We start from the raw sequence: 18,051 nt of genomic DNA, 5'->3' as shown, positions 1-18,051 counted from the left end.
CCCCCAAGAAAATGGCCTTGAGGGTAGCTCTGAATTTATTTTATTTGCTTTTTTGGGTCACACCTGGAAATGCACAGGGGCTACTCCTGGTTCTGCATTCAGGAATTCCTCCTGGCAGTGCTCAGGGGACCATATGTGTTGCTGGGAATCTAACAAATGCCCTACCTGCTGTGCTATTGCTCCAGCCCTAAAATTTAGAGATGAATTCTTTTTTTTTTTTTTTTGATTCTTTTTTTTTTTAATTTATTTATTTTTAATTAGAGAATCACCGTGAAGGTACAGTTACAGATTTATACACTTTTGTGCTTATACTTCCCTCATACAAAGTTTGGGAACCCATCCCTTCACCAGTGCCCATTCTCCACCACCCGTAAACCCAGTGTCCCTCCCACCCTCCCCAATCCCATCTCCCCCCCACCCCACCCTGCCACTGTGGCAGGGCATTCCCTTCTATTTTCTCTCTCTAATTAGCTGTTGTGGTTTGCAATAAAGGTGTTGAGTGGCCGCTGTGCTCAGTCTCTAGCCCTCATTCAGCCCGCAACTCCCTTCCCCCACATGGCCTTCGACTACAATGTAGTTGGTGATCGCTTCTCTGAGTTGACCTTTCCCCGGAACGTGAGGCCAGCCTCGAAGCCATGGAGTCAACCTCCTGGCACTTATTTCTACAGTTCTTGGGTGTTAGTCTCCCACTCTGTTATTCTATATACCATAGATGAGTGCAATCTTTCTATGTCTGTCTCTCTCTTTCTGACTCATTTCACTCAGCATGAAACTTTTCATGCCCATCCACTTAACTACAAAATTCTTGACCTCCTTTTTTCTAACAGCTGCATAGTATTCCATTGTATAGATGTACCAAAGTTTCCTCAACCAGTCATCCGTTCTGGGGCATTCGGGTTTTTTCCAGATTCTGGCTATTGTAAACAGTGCTGCGATGAACATACATGTGCAGATGTTGTTTCGATTGTACTTTTTTGCCTCTCTGGGATATATTCCCAGCAGTGGTATTGCTGGGTCAAATGGGAATTCAATATCTAATTTTTTGAGAGTCGTCCAAATTGTTTTCCAGAAGGGCTGAACCAGTCGGCATTCCCACCAGCAATGAAGAAGGGTCCCTTTCTCCCCACATCCTCTCCAACAGCGGTTGCTTTTGTTCTTTTGGATGTGTGCTAGTCTCTGTGGTGTGAGGTGGTATCTCAAAGTTGTTTTGATCTGCATTAGAGATGAATTCTTATCGACTATTTTCACACCAGTCATTCTCATAACAAAAGTAAGCATCCAAATACATTTCCAAATTTTCCTCACAGTGAGCAATTGAGTGGTACTGAGTCCACGGACAGTGTTGTCATGTTCTACAAAGTGCTATCTCATCTCATTCCTAAATACTTTTAAAAAATAGCCTCTTACACATTAAGCAATTATTCCCGTTCTGTCAACCTCTACCTACGGACACCACTAGCCTGCTTTGTATTCCTAGGGGATTACTTGAGAACTATTTCTCTCCCTTCTCATAATTACCCAGAAAATGTAAGGTTTGTCTTTGTCTAAAATTTCAATGAACTCCCTGTTGATACAAGATGACAGGTATGTGCATTTTGACAGTCATTGCTACCTCCCTCTCCAGTTGATGCCGAGTTCACTCAGATGCTCTGATCACTCAGCACAGAATAGTGTTTATTTCTTATTTCACAGCTACTGAATCTAGTGTCACACATTGACTGATTTAGGTACCATGGTGCAATCCACTTACCTACTTAAATTCTGGAGTCCCTCTCAGGTGGCTCTGTGACATTATTGTTCCTGACTCACTCGTCCCTGCAGCACATCAGCAACACACAGACCTAGCAGAGGCAACAGTACACAAGATATTTCAGGGCTCCCAGGTTGCTAAAACACCTCTAAATGGCTTGATTTGGTTTAAGGAAAAAAAATCCTCTAATATAAAGGTTTCATTTTCTTTTCTCCTCTTTTTCTATCTTCTGGAAAATTCTGTTTAGTAATCCTGACTCAAAATCAATTAATATTTTGAAAGATTGTGTGCACAGCCCCTATTCACTATGAAACAAAAAAAAATCTGCTTACTCGTAAAGGTGGCATAAAGAAATATGTTATAAAATATGAGCATGCAATATAAATACTATAGAGAATGTAAGAGCGGAGGAAAATAGTAAATGTGGTCAAAAAGTAAAAATTCCAGTTATAAGATAAAGACTTAAATAGTTTGATCATAGGAGTAGACCAAACTTACAGCACAGTAGTAAAGATACCATATTTATAAGATAGCAGATTTTTCCCCTGTTCATTTTCTTTCCCCTTTTGTTTAGTCTGGCTTTGCCTAGGGCTAACTCCTGGCTCTGTGCTCAAGGATCACTTCTGATGGCCTCAGGGGACCATATAAGGGTATCGGGGATTGAATTTGGATTGGCCACATACAAGAAAAGCACCTTACCTGCTGTATTATTGCTCCACCCCAAGATAGTTTATCTTAGAAATTCTTACACAAACCATTTGTATTTGTACTTGTGTCTAGCATACACGTTAACTAGACTCAGCGAGGTGACCATTTTGCAACTTAAAACGTATAGAAACATCGCTTTACATAACATAAACTAACATATGTATAAGAATTTTAGCTCCATAAAAAGAATTAATAGGGAAATTAGGAGAAAGCATGATGGAGCTTGATTTCTGTTTAGACAGGCTGGCCAGAATAGGTTTGAAAGTTGTGAGAGTGAACCACAGCGGTATTTGCAGAATCTGTCTTGATCTTGTACACACAGAGAAATGCCATCAATAAAGAGTATCTCATTGTTATGACTTAAAATTTATTTTTTCGTTGGGAAGAAGAATTCCACTGGACAATTCGCACCTATATAAAAAGTAGTGAGAATGTCATAATGAGCTCCCATGTACCAATGACAAAACTTCAGTTATTATCAGCTCATGACCTCTTCTGTTTCCATATATTCATTTTTCCCTACAAACCCCAGATTATTTTGGGAAAAATAATCTTAGCATCATGTAATTTAATCTGTAAATTGTCCCATGAACATCTCTCAAAGAAAATGATCCAGGGCTAAAGTGATTGTACAGTGGGTAGGTCATTTGCTTTGCACACAATTGACCAGGATTGGATCTCAGCATTCCCTACGGTCCCATGAGCATCATCAGTAGTAATTAGTAATTCCGGAGGGCAGAGCCAGGAATAACCCCAGAGCATCACCGGGTATGACCCATAATACAAAAAGAAAAAGGTTCCCTTTTGGGGAAAAATGTTTTATCCTCAAACAAGAATTTCTTAATATTGTGAAATTCTCATTTTTTTCATGAATGTTACACAGGATGGACACGGAGTTATTTACTTCTACTAGTGGTTGTTTTCTTGATGTCATTATGCTAATAACATTAATTATATATTCATAACTTTAATTAAAGGTACAGTTTATTCTGAAACTGGTACAAGTCAGGAAGCTAATTTGTTCAACATAACTGACAAGTAAATGTATAATAAGGTATGTCACTGGTTCACATGGGGCTGCTTGGCTTTTCCCACCAAGGAGTATCAGCTGGATGCAACCAATGCAACCAATAAATGAGAAACTGAGGACAGTGACAGGTTTATCCATCCATGCTACTTGTTTCCTTGGCTCTAATTGGCCAATGGTTTCTCCAGGTGTCTATGAGCTTTATGTCTACTTAACCCACCCTCTTTTATCTTTTTTCACACCACCTTTTTCTTTCTTTATTTTTCCTCCCTTGGTTCAATTTTGGCCATTCCTTATAGTGCTCAGGGCTCACTCCTGCTCTGTGCTCAGGGATCATTCCTGGCAGCTCGGGGGTACTGTATGAGATGCTGGGAATCAAACTTGGGTCAGTCATGTGCAAATGCTCTACCTGCTATGCTATTTTTCTAGTCTCTCACTTCACCTTTGATAACCCACATTCGTTTTCTTTTTCAAGTAAACAGCTATATTTTTGGTCAGAGAGTAATCTTTTTGTTTATTTATATGGTCCCAGAGAGTGAAACAACTTTAAGGTCTTTTTAACATTATTGGTATTGTTGTTCTTTTGGTTTTGTTGTGAATTTCTAACTGCAAAGGTGCATAGATTTGTTAGCTATGTCTTCCAATTCTTTACTTCAGTGGAACAAAAACTTTTTGATTATTATGGAACTCAGACCAATAAAAGTTGCAGCATTGTTAAAAAAAAACAAATTTTTAAGGTTAAACACAGTTTGTAGGTAGTACTGTGTTGCACAGTTACCTATATTAATTGGGAGAAAATACATTGAGTCCTACTTTTAGCTTCCACATCAATCACCTAGAAAATCAGAAACTTTTTATGGAAATAGGAACATGAAGGCATGCCTCACCATGTGCTGTAGAAACCTTATTCGGGCAGGACAGATAATACAGCAGCTGAGGCAATTGTCCTGCATGTAGCTCACCGGGGTTCAATCCTTGGTACCATATATGGTACCAGGTGCTGGTCCCCTGAGATTCACTAGGAGTGATTCTTGAGAACTGAGCCAGCAATAATACCTGAGCACAGTCAAGTGTGGCCCCCAAACAATAAATAAAACACTGCATTGTTGTATCACTGTCATCTCATTGCTCATCTATTTGCTCAAGCAGGCACCAGTTAACACCTGAATTGTGAGATTTGTTGTTACTCTTTTGGGCATATTGAATATGCACAGGTTACCTTGAGTAAACAAAATATTTCAGTGACATATTTACCCTAATTAGAGTAGTTTAAAATATACACTGCTGAAAATTAAATGGTACATATAAAAGCTGCTCCTTAATATACAACTTACCATTATTTGAAACACCAACACCATGAATTTCCCAGGAAGTTAGAAACCGGGGTGATGTCAAATCCAGCTTATACCTAGAACATAAAATAGTTTATGGCTGTCAAATTTTTGGAACCTGTCCCTCTCCTTCCCCTCCCCCATGGGACTCTGAGATGATGCCCAAGAACTGACCCCAGCTACTTATTAAGCTCCTAAATGGCCATGATCCAGAGAAAGGCAAAGAACAGATTGTTTAGCACTGCCTTTTCGGCAGGTTTGAGTGGTGGTGGCAAAATTCCACATAATAGTGGTGGAACTGGTGTCAAAATATTGAATGTAATCAAAGTAGAGAGAGAGTGAAATGAGTCAGAAAGAAAGAGACAGACACAGAAAGATTGCACTCATATATGGAATATAAAGTAGCAGAGGGGTATGAGCTAGCAATGATGCAACCTCTGGCAGAAAGCCCTCTAGACTTAAGCATTATAATACTAAAATACAGAAATCTATAACTTCGCGGCCGCTACTGTTGCCATGCAATCTCATATCTCTTCATTCTCAGCAATGGAAAACGAAATGTCAAATGGTTGCTTTCCAGCAGGTCAGACTCTGGGGGAGGGGGGAACTCCAAACAATAATAGTGGTTTCTTTTGTTTGTATGTAATCAAAGTAAAGAGAAAGTAAAGTGAAATTAATCAGCTACACAGGCGAGATGGGGGGCTGGGAGGCAGGGGGTGGGGTGGGGAGGAGGTTCACCATGGTTCTTGGTGGTGGAATATATGCACTGGTGAAGGGATAGGTGTTCGAGTTTTATGCAACTGAGACTTAAGCCTGAAAGCTTTGTAATTTTCCACATGGTGATTCAATAAAAAATAAATTAGGAACAAAAACAAAGTAGAGAGAGAGTATTGTGGAAATTGTCTGCCACATAGGCAGGGGAAGGGTTGGGATGGGGGGCGAATACTGGGGATTTTGGTGGTGGAAAACGTGCACTGGTGAAGGGATGGGTATTTTATCACTGTTTGACCGAAACTCAAACATCAATGCTTTGCAACTGTATCTCACGGTGATTCAATAAAAAAGAAAATAAAAAAGAAAAAATAAATGCCTAAACCCAGCGGCTTCTTACAGAAATGTAGCTAGACTGTGAGCTGAGCTACAACCCCATGCCACCCCAGGAGGGGAAATGTCTTTCTCTCTCGGCCTTTTTTTTTCCCTTTTTTTCGGCAACTTCTGGCAGAAATCTCTCTGGACTTAATCACTAAAATATCAGAAATCCAAAACCACGCGGCCGTGACAGTGGCTGCACAAGTCCATAATTTTTTCATTCTCAGCAATGGAAAATAAATTATCAAATGATGCCTTTTCAGCAGGTTTGATTGTTGGGGAAAATTCCAAAAAGTAAGAGTGAATTTTCTGTTGAAATATTGACTGTTTTCAAGGTATAGAGAGAATAAAGTGGAGATCATTAGCCATGCAGGTGGAGGGGTGGGTGTGGAAGGGGGGGTATACTGGGTGCTTGGTCATGGAACGTCTGCATGGTGAAGGTATGGGGGTTTGATCATTATGCGATGGAGACTTAAACTGAAAGCTTTGTAACTTTTTTCAGGGAAATTCAATAAAATAATAAAAATTTAAAAAAACAAAAAATAAATGCCTAAATGTAATAGGAAAAAAATTTAAATAAAAGATGAGGGCATATGGTGCCACCAGCAGGTCAACCTATACCTGTAGGGCAAGTGCATCAGCAGCCTGATGGTGCCTTCAGACTTCCAGATAGCCCAAAATTGCTACTGTGCCTTTGGCCAGACCCCAAGAAATTGGGGCCACGTTTACCAAGAAATTAAACGGCCAAAAGGTAGATATGTGGGAGATACACCCAGAAACCACCTCCGGCTTAGCTCTAAAAGCTCATTTATTGGCCTTATTTCAGAGACCCATAAATCTCAAAAGAGATCAAAAGATGCAGTTAGGGCCTGTAGCACAGAGGTAGGCGGGAATCTGTGACTCAGAGCTCCAGGCCCACTTGGATCGGGACTGTCCTCCGCCTGTCAGGTAACCAGTTTTCCAGTTGCTTGGCAGTCACACCCACAGACTACCCCAGGTACTATGTAATCTCATCAGTGGCCAAGACCCAGGGACTATAAACCAACTCCTAAAAGAGAGAGTCGCAGAATGTCCTGACCCCGTGCCAGGCTGTCTTCACCAAGGTGCCCCGGACGGGGGGCAGGGGAGAGTCCTCCCCACCCCAAGGGACCCAGCTCTGGCAGCCATAAGCCTCCACAACCCAACCACTGCCATGCTCAAGACCACTCCCCACGTGCTCTGACTGAGCCTCACATATGAGTAAACATGCTCCTGGACCATGTGGCCGCGAAAGACACATCATAAAATACTCCCCTACCCATTCCCCATAATTACCACCCACATTTGATGGGGTTCAGATAGTAGGCAACAAATCATAGAAGCAAATATATATATGATATGTACATATTTTCATATATATATATATATATATATATATATATATATATATATATATATATATACTAAAGCTCACATCACCCAAACTTTAACAACATGTTAGTGATATCCTATAGGATGTCTTAATGGCTCCTGCCAAAATAGAACAATCTTCACACTGGTTTCTATATGAACACTTTTTTGTAAGTATGTTCAGCAGTTCTTCATAACAGACAATACGAAATATACTATTTCAGTTTGAGATTGGGGTTTGGTATGGAAACATCCCAAATTTGGTGGTGGGAAGGTGTAATAGTGGTGGGATGGGTGTTTGAATATTGAATGCAATCAAAGATTGTGAACTAACTTATAAAATTTTAAAAAAGGGAATGTGGAGTTCACGCCCAATTCAATCAGCTTAATCAATGGCTAAATAAATGGGAATGCTCCTACATTATAAAAATAATAAATAAAAATTAAAAGTGTTGTTGCATACCTGTGGTACTCAGGGACTATCCCTGGCTTTGCCTTCAGGGATTACTCCCAGTGTTGCTCAGGGAAAAGGCAGTACCAGATCTCTGCATGCAAAGCACGTGCTTCATTGAGCTATCCCTATGGCCCTAATCTTTAAATCTTTCCCCCTCTTCCCTTCCCTGTATCACTGCTGTCACTGTCATGTCCAGGACGGTTACACTCTTGGTTGTGGTACACCAGAGACTGTGCAGCGGGGGTCACACTCAGGGATGTGGGCGGTGGCAGGAGATAAATTTAGGGTCTCAGGCCTACAAAACAAGACTTGTTTGTGAGCCACGTCCCCCAGATCCTAGATAATTTCTTTACTAGTTGAATATTTTAAAATAAAATTTAAACGAACAAAGGGGCATCCTGCAAAGATAATGAAATCTGCAAAGATGATCACATTTTCACTTAGTCCTGGTACTGACAGAAAAACTGAACAAACTAAACCTACCAACAAACCAAATTAACCTTCATCAATGTGAGCACCATCCTTAGTTACCAAGGAAGCTTTTAGCAGAATAATGAACCACTTATCATTTTAATATTTTTCAGGTTTTCTAAGAAAAAGAAAAATGAAGTTTCAGATTACCTTTTAAGAACATGATAAACATTCCATAAATGCTGTTCAGGACTCCTTGGTAGTGTAGGGCGTCTGGCTAGTAAATTAGAAACATAACAGTAATTATCATCATAATATAAAATAGGTAAATATATAAAAGCATTTTGGCTAACTTTTATTGAAGTACTTTAAAATATTTGATCATGCATTTAATGTCTCTGATATCAAAACTAAAAAGAAAATTATTGATTTCAATATCTAAAATATCATCATGGTACAAAGCAAGGTGAAGTTGAGAATGCCTCATAAGTACAATACAAGAATTATACACAGACCCCGGCCTGACATCCCCATTCCCTGGAAACCAGATTCCACCCTCCTCACACACCCTCTGCCCTATCCCAGCCCCTGAATCAGAAATGAAAAGGGGGACATCACAACAGAAACTAAAGAAATTCAAAAGATCATCAGAGACTACTTTAAAAGTCTATATGCCATGAAACAACAAAACCTAGAAGAAATGGATAAATTCTTGGATTCCTATAATCTCCTAAAGCTGAACCAAGAAGATCTGGAATACCTGAAGAGACCTCTTACTATCAAGGAAATTGAAATGGTAATCAAAACTCTTCCCCCCAAAAAAGATCAGGCGCAGTGTTTTCTTTTCTTTTTTTTTTTTTTTTGATAATTTTACCAAACATTTAAAGAGGACCTATTGCCAGTTCTTCTCAAGGTTTTCCAGGAAATTGAAGAAACAGAAACTCTTCTAAACAGTTTCTATGACACACATGTCTTTGCCTCAAAGATACACAAAAAGAGACAATTACAGGCCGATATCCCTGATGAACACGGATGTGAAGATCCTCAACAAAATATTTGGGAATAGAATGCAAAAACTCATCAAAAAGATTATACACCATGACCAAGTGGGATTCATCTTGGGATGCAAGGATGGTTTAACATTCGGAAATCAATCAACATAAACATCATATCAACAAAATAAAAGTTAAAAACGATATGATCATATCAGTAGATGCAGAGAAAGCATTTGACAAGATCCAGCACTCATTTATGATGAAAACTCTCACCAAAATGGGTATTGAAGGAACTTTCATCAATATAGTCAAAGTCATCTACCACAAGCCTATGGCAAGCGTTATCCTCAATGGGGAAAAACTAAAAGACTTCTTTCTAAGATCAGGGACGAGACAAGGATGCCTACTGTCACCACTTCTATTCAATATAGTACTGGAAGTACTTGCAATAGTGGTTAGGCAAGAAAAAGATATTAAGGGCATCCAGGTAGGAAAGGAAGAATTTGAATTCTCAGTATTCACAGATGATATGATACTGTATTAAGGCCCTAAAATATTTTGATGCTAAAGCCTCTACCAAGAAGCTCCTAGAAACAATAAACTCGTTTGGTAAAGTCGCAGGCTGTAAAATCAATACCCAATAGTTCATGGATTTCCTATATGCAAGTAATGAGAAAGAAGAAATTGACATGAAAATAGCAATCCGTTAACAATCATGCCTCAGAAATACAAGTACCTCGGAATCAGCTTAACTAAGGAGGCAAAGAACCTGTCCAAAGAAAACTACAAACTGCTATTCCACGAGATAAAAGGGGACACAAGCAAATGGAAACATATCCCCTTGCTCATGGATTAGGAGAATTAACATTGTCAAAATGGCAATACTCCCCAAAGCATTGTACAAATTCAATGCAATCCCTATACGGATACCCCATGACATTCCTCAAAGAAATAGATCAAACACTTCTGAAATTCATATGGAACAGTAAGTCCCCACAAGTAAGCTAAAGCAATTCTTGGGAAAAAGAAGATGGGAGGCATCACCTTCCCCAACCTCAATCTCTACTACAAAGAGGTAATAATTAAAACAGCATGGTATTGAAACAAAAGCAGAGGCGCAGTCCAATGAAACAGGGCTTAATAGCTTGACACACAACCTCAAATATATGATTATCTAATCTTTGATAAGGGAGCAAGAAATGTGAAATGGAGCAAGGAAAGCCTCTTTAACAAATGGTGCTGGCAAAACTGGACAGCTACACGCAAAAAAATGGGCTCAGACCTCTACCTAACACTATGCACAAAAGTCAGATCAAAATGGATTAAAGACCTCAACATCAGACCAGAATCCACAAGTTACGTTAAAGACAGGGCCGGCAAAACCCTCCACGATATTGAAATTAAAGGTATCTTCAAAAAATGACAAGCCACTGACCAACCAAGTAGAAACAGAGATAAACAAATGGGACTATCTTAAACTAAGAAGCTTCTGTACCTCAAAAGAAACAGTGAACAGAATTCAAAGACAGTCTATAGAATAGGAAAGGATATTCACCCAATACTCATCTTATAAGGAGTTGGTATCAAGGATGTACAAGTAAAATGTGGTTGGAGGCCACGAGGGGGAAGGGTGATGAGTGCTGAATGTAGACTAAAGACTGAACACAATGGCCACTCAACACCTTTATTGCAAACCATAACACCTAATTAGAGAGAGAGAACAAAAGGGAATACCCTGCCACAGTGGCAGGGTGGGGTGGGGGGAGATGGGATTGGGTGGGTGGGAGGGATGTTGGGTTTATTTGTGGTGGAGAATGGGCACTGGTGAAGGGATGGGTTCTCGAACTTTGTATGAGGGAAACATGAGCATGAAAATGTATAAATATGTAACTGTACCCTCACGGTGACTCACTAATTAAAAATTAATTAAAAAAATTAGAATAAAAAATGTTGAACTACTAATGTCATATCTAAAGTGTTGCTTTTATGAGTAACTTATTTTACAATCTCAATTGTCTATGTTATGTATAATGTGATAACAGGTAAAATATAATTAGATTTATTTATTAAAACATACTTAAATTGGCAAAAAAAACAGGCAAGGAAGGATATGCCAAACATAAGAGAGTGTGCTTTAAATGTGAAAACAGTTCAACTGTACAATATAGTTGATAGAATAGTTGTATTATTATAAGTTGTAATAGTTGATTCCAAAGTATGTACAGAAGATAACATACCAATGAAATATGATTTGTTTCCTAAAATAATTAATATGTTAGTATATCCTTTGCTGAACATATATAAAAAAGAGAGTAAAACCCATAACAAATATGAATTAAAGTGGCAAGGGTTACCATAGATGAGGGTGTAATGATAGCACAGGGGGTAGGGTGTTTGCCTTGCATGCGACCAACCTGGGTTCAATTCCCAGCATCTCATATGGTCCCCTGAGCACCACCAGGAGTAATTCCTGAGTGCAGAGCCAGTAGTAATCCCTATGCAATGCCGGGTGTGACCCCAAAAAAGCAAAATAAATAAATAAATAAAAATAAAAATTATTAGAAGTAACAAATCAAAACAAATGTTTCATTACAAAAACATACCTCAACAGAATCAGCAAGATAGAAATTGTGTCAACGATCTTTTCACACCATGATGCACTGAAAATAGAAGCTAAGCACACACAGACATGGAGCACCAAATCGAACACCTGGAAATTAAACAACTCCCTGTTGAACAACGAGTAGGTCAAGAAGGAAATCAAGGAAGAGATCAAAAGATTCCTCGAAACAAATGAGAATGAAGACACAACCTACCAGAACCTATGGGACGCGGCTAAAGCTGTGTTAAGGGGAAAATTTATATCTCTGCGAGCATATCTCAGGAAGGAAGAAAGGGCCTGCATAGAGAGCTTGACTTCACAGCTCAAGATCTTAGAAAAGGACCACCAAAAGGAACCCAAGCCCGACCAAAGGAAAGAAATAATAAAACTTAGAGCAGAAATCAACGATATGGAAACCCATAAAACAATCTGAAAGATCAATGAAACAAAGTGCTGGTTCTTTGAGAAAATAAGCAAGATTGATAAACACTAGCAAGACTCACAAAGAAAGAGAGAGAACCCTAATAAACCAAAGCAGAAATGAAAAGGGGGATATCACAACAGAAACCAATGAAATTCAAAAGATCATCAGAGACTACTTTGAAAATCTCTATGCCACTAAACAAGAGAACCTAAAAGAAATGGACAAATTCCTTGATTCCTACAATCTCCCAAGACTGATTCAAGAAGAGTTGGAATACCTGAATAGACCCATTAATATCAAGGAAATTGAAACTATTATCAAATGTCTTCCCAAAAACAAGAGCCCAGGCCCGGATGGATTCACTAGCGAATTCTTCCAAATATTTAAAGAGGACCTGTTGCCAGTTCTCTTCAAGCTTTTTAAGGAAATTGAAGGAACAGGGACTCTACCAGTTTTTATGAGGCTTATATCTCCCTAATACCAGAAGCAAACAAAGATACCACTAACAAAGAAAACTACAAGCCAATATCCCTGATGAACAGGAATGCTCAACCAAATTTTAGCAAATAGAATCCAACAACTCATGAAAAAGATCATACATCACGACCAAGTAGGATTTATCCTGAGGATGCAAGGATTTTTTAACAGTCGGAAATCAATCAACATAATCCATCATATCAACAAAAGTAAAAATAAAAACCATATATATTATTGTTGGTATACAACATCCCATAATTTCAGGCCTAGCTAGGCCTGAATGTAAACGTCATTTTCTATTATTGTTACTGTTACTTTAACTGACTTTGATACTGTTTCTGTTGGCTAAGTTAATTTGCATATTCTGCCTATGTGACTGAATATCATTGGTTAGTACATCAACCTAGTAAATAAAAGGGGGTTGAACAGGCTGCTCTCCAGCAGGCCATAACAAAGAACCTCCGGAGACAGTCATGTGATCCTCCCCAAAAATGTATATTTCTTCAGCGAGTGAAATGCCTTGACTGTCAAGTAAAACTGCAACATTGTTGCAACATATGGCGCCCAGTGCCGGCGGTAAGGAAGAAATAGAGAAAGGGGAGAGATAAAGAAAGGGAATTAAGAAAGATAGAAAGAAAGGAAAAAAGAAGAAAAAGAAAGCGAATAAAGAAATATGATAGGAAGAAAGGAGGAAGAAGAAAAAGAAAGGGAATAAAGAAATATAGATAGAAAGGAGGAAGAAGAAAAAGAGAAAGGGAATAGAGAAATGTAGATAGAAAGAAGAAAAAGAGGGAAGAAGAAGAAAAGGAGAAAGAAAGGGACAAAGAAGAAATTTGTAGAGAGAAAGAAAGGAAGGAAAGAAGAAAAAGAAACGGAATAAAGAAATAGAGATAGAAAGAAAGAAAGAAAGAAAGGAAAGAAGAAGAAAAAGAAAGGGAATAAAGAAATAGAGATAGAAATGAAGGAAAGAAGAAAAAGAGAAAGGGAATAAAGAAATATAAGTAGAGAGAAAGAAAGAAGAAATATAGACAAGAAGAGAAGAAGAAAAAAGAAAGAAAGGGAGAAAGAAGAAATATAGATAAAAAGAAAGGAAGGAAGGAGATAAAGAAATAGAAAGGAAGAAGAAAAAGAGAAAGAAAGGGAGAGAGAAGAAATATAGGTAGAAAGGAAGAAAGGAAGTAAAAAAATAGGAAGGAAGAAGAAAAAGAAAGAAAGTGAGAAATAAATATAGATAAGGAAGGAAGAAGAAAAAGAAAGAAAGGGAGAAAGAATAAATATAGAAAGAAAGAAAGAAAGAAAGAAAGAAAGAAAGAAAGAAAGAAAGAAAGAAAGAAAGAAAATAGGAAGGGAGAAGAAAAAGAGAAAGGGACAGAAAAGAAATATAAATAAGGAAGGAAGAAGAAAGGGAGAAAGAAGAAATATAGATAAGGAAGGAAGAAGAAAAAAGAGGAAGAAAGGGAGAAAGAAAGATAGGCAGGAAGAAAGAAAGAAAGAGAAAAGAAGAAAGAAAGGGAGAAAAGAAATAAAGAATAAATAAAGGAAGAAAAAGAAAAAGGGCCAATGGGCAATTCTGTAACTTCTCAGCAGGATGCCTATGTTGACATTTTGAACTCTCTAACAAAAGCAGCTGGTCTGCCTTTAAAGGAACAGATAGGAGCTGGAGCAATAGCACAGCGGTAGGGCGGGGTAGGGCGTTTGCCTTGCATGCGGCTGACCCGGGTTCGATTCCCAGCATCCCATATGGTCCCTTGAGCACCGCCAGGGGTAATTCCTGAGTGCAGAGCCAGGAATGCAGAGCCAGGAGTAACCCCTGTGCATTGCTGGGTGTGATCCAAAAAGCAAAATAATAATAATAATAATAAAATAAAGGAACAGATAATAAGATGCCTCCTTGAGAGGATACAAAAGTACTGTCATTGGTTTAAGCCAAAAAATATAGAACAATTCTATCTAGATTTATGGATAAAAATAGAGAGAGAACTGTGTTATGCACAGAAAAATGGAGATTAGATCCCAGCAAAGAAATGGAGGGTGTACAATTGTATTGCTGCTGCCCTGAATTTTTCAGTTAGACTTTGAGTATGAGGAGCCTTCTCTCTCATCTTCTCATACGGCTCTCTCCACTAATTCACCAAATTCTAAGTCAATTTACAGGGAAACTCCTGTGTTAGAGGAGAAAAGTGGAGAAGAATCTTTGATATTGCCAAAATTTTGTGCTAAGCTAAGAGCATCTGTCTAGTCTGGTGAATCATATCAAATTGATGATTCACCTGCCCGATCTGAGTCTGACAGCGTCAAGTCAGACACAGAAAATTCAGTTTTAAAAGAGGTTGTAAACTCCCATGAGTTGAGAATAGTTAATGAAAAATTAGATGAATTAATTAGACAAATGAAGTACCTTGAGATGCACCACCCTTCTGAAAGAAGGATAATGCCTGCTGTACAGGGTATCACTGATCCTGACCCTTTGGCAGTTCCTTCCCCTCAATTATATAAGAATAAGGAAAAGGAATCTCTGTGTTGCCATTTTAAGCTTACTCCTGAGTTACATTCTCTGATGCAAAAATATGAAGCTCCTTTATATAAAGCAAAGTTGAGTCAACAGCCTGTTCAGTTTATGACTTTTCCAGTTGTTTGTAATCCTGATATACAAAGAAAAAGACAGGCAGGGCAATATGAGCCTGTTCCTTTTAAGTTTCTTTCCTTGCTTAAGCAAGCTGTGACCACCTATGGTGTTCCTTCTAACTATGTGCTAGCTCTTCTAGAAAATTTTGCAGAAGCTAATACTGTAATTTCGTTTGATTGGCAAATTCTTGCAAAGGCAGTGTTAGAAATTAGAAAATTCTTAATATGTACAATTTAATATGTACATATAAATTCTTAATATGCACAATTTAAATCCTGAGACCGGGCAGAGAAGAGGCTGAGAAATTTGCTAGAATTGAAACACTAAAACAAGTTGATAACACTGTGAACCGGATTTTAGGCACTGGCAAGTGGGCTTTAGTGGAAGAACAAGTCCGTTTAGAGGCAAACATTTTAGAAGCTGTCAATAAGACCTGCCTAAAGGTGTGGCATTTTCTTGAGAACTCTGCAAAATGTACTATGTCATTCACAAAAATCTTTCAGGAAATAAATAAACTTTACACAGATTTTATTGCCAGACTCCAGACTCTCTTGAAAAGGCTGTACCTGATGAAGGCCTTCATGAAATGCTTATGCTAACTTTAGCAGTGGAAAATGCTACAGCAGATTGCAAAAAGGCAATTCAAACTGCTAAGGTAATGGGAAAAATCTCTCTGGATGATTTTATTAAAGTACGTAGGGAAGTGGGAACACCAGGCGCAAATAATAGCAGCTGAAATTTCAGTTTTACAGGATTTGTTTCTGACTCCTCATAAAATTTATAAAATTTCAACTAATGTTTATGGCCCCCTTCCAAAAGGAACAGCAGGATTGATCTTAGGGAGAAGTAGTATGACTCTGCGAGGTGTTAATGTAAAAGTGGGACTCATTGACAGTGATTTTGTGAATGAAATCTCAATTATAGTCACTGTCCAAGCAGATATTAGAATATTAAAAGGGGAACATATTGCTCAACTTCTTTTGCTTCCTTGTATACTAGGAAAAAATACAGGCATGAAAAGAAAGGGTGATTTTGGAAGCACTAATGCAGAAATATTTGGGGCAAAAAAGATTACTGATGATAAGCCTACTTTGGTTATGACCTTTGAGGATGGAACAAAACTGGAGGGTATGTTAAATTCAGGTGCTGATGTTACTGTTGTCGCCTCCCATCATTGGCCTAAAGTTTGGCAAAAGTGTTGTGTGGACGTTACTTTTTCTGGTATGGGCGTGGTCACTGATGTTCAACAGAGTGTGCAACCTCTTCGTTGTAGTGATCCTGATGGAGACATGGCAGTCATCCAGCCATATATTGTTCCAATAGCTATCACCCTATGGGGACGAGATTTGTTGCAAAAACTTGGTGTGAAATATATTAAAGAAAAAGAGGTGTCTCAGCAATCGCCTTTTTAATTTGGGCTGCTGCTCAAAGAACAGCTCTCCCAATAGTCTGGAAAGAGGTTCAGCCTGTTTGGGTTGAGCAATGGCCCTTAATCAAAGAAAAACTTAAGGCTTCATTTAAAGTTACAGAACAGTTTGAATTGTGACATATTGTTTTTTTTTAATTAATTAATTTATTTATTTATTTATTTATTTATTTATTTATTTTTAATTAGAGAATCACCGTGAGGGTACAGTTACAGATTTATACACTTTTGTGCTTATACTTCCCTCATACAAAGTTCGGGAACCCATCCCTTCACCAGTGCCCATTCTCCACCACCCGTAAACCCAGTGTCCCTCCCACCCTCCCCAATCCCATCTCCCCCCCACCCCACCCTGCCACTGTGGCAAGGCATTCCCTTCTGTTTTCTCTCTCTAATTAGCTGTTGTGGTTTGCAATAAAGGTGTTGAGTGACCGCTGTGCTCAGTCTCTAGCCCTCATTCAGCCCGCAACTCCCTTCCCCCACATGGCCTTCGACTACAATGTAGTTGGTGATCGCTTCTCTGAGTTGACCTTTCCCCGGAACGTGAGGCCAGCCTCGAAGCCATGGAGTCAACCTCCTGGTACTTATTTCTACAGTTCTTGGGTGTTAGTCTCCCACTCTGTTATTCTATATACCATAGATGAGTGCCATCTTTCTATGTCTGTCTCTCTCTTTCTGACTCATTTCACTCAGCATGAAACTTTTCATGCCCATCCACTTGACTACAAAATTCTTGACCTCCTTTTTTGTAACAGCTGCATAGTATTCCATTGTATAGATGTACCAAAGTTTCCTCAACCAGTCATCCGTTCTGGGGCATTCGGGTTTTTTCCAGATTCTGGCTATTGTAAACAGTGCTGCGATGAACATACATGTGCAGATGTTGTTTCGATTGTACTTTTTTGCCTCTCTGGGATATATTCCCAGCAGTGGTATTGCTGGGTCAAATGGGAATTCAATACCTAATTTTTTGAGAGTCGTCCAAATTGTTTTCCAGAAGGGCTGAACCAGTCGGCATTCCCACCAGCAGTGAAGAAGGGTCCCTTTCTCCCCACATCCTCTCCAACAGCGGTTGCTTTTGTTCTTTTGGATGTGTGCTAGTCTCTGTGGTGTGAGGTGGTATCTCAAAGTTGTTTTGATCTGCATCTCTCTGATGATTAGTGATGCAGAGCACTTTTTCATGTGCCTTTTGGCCATTCGTATTTCTTCCTTGGTAAAGTTTCTGTTCATTTCTTCGCCCCATTTTTTGATGGGGTTGGATGTTTTCTTCTTGTAGAGTTCAACCAGTGCTTTATATACCATTGATATCAACCCCTTATCTGATGGGTATTGTGTAAATATC

At 38.8% G+C, this 18,051-nt stretch overlaps 1 protein-coding gene across 1 annotated transcript in view; it reads right to left on the bottom strand.

The window, feature by feature from the left end:
• Positions 1 to 2,564, bottom strand: part of LOC129403555 (complement C5-like) — a 49,657-nt gene extending 47,093 nt beyond the window's left edge. Inside the window, exon 1 of the mRNA XM_055132350.1 lies at positions 2,500 to 2,564. Within this exon, the coding sequence (XP_054988325.1) occupies positions 2,500 to 2,564 (65 nt within the window). The remainder of the gene's footprint in view (positions 1 to 2,499) is intronic.
• Positions 2,565 to 18,051: the final 15,487 nt, after the last annotated feature.

The sequence above is a fragment of the Sorex araneus genome, chromosome 1 (assembly GCF_027595985.1).
Source record: "Sorex araneus isolate mSorAra2 chromosome 1, mSorAra2.pri, whole genome shotgun sequence".
Lineage (NCBI taxonomy): Eukaryota > Metazoa > Chordata > Mammalia > Eulipotyphla > Soricidae > Sorex > Sorex araneus.
Note: the sequence above shows the minus strand (reverse complement) of the source record. Positions and strands in the feature narration are given on the sequence as shown.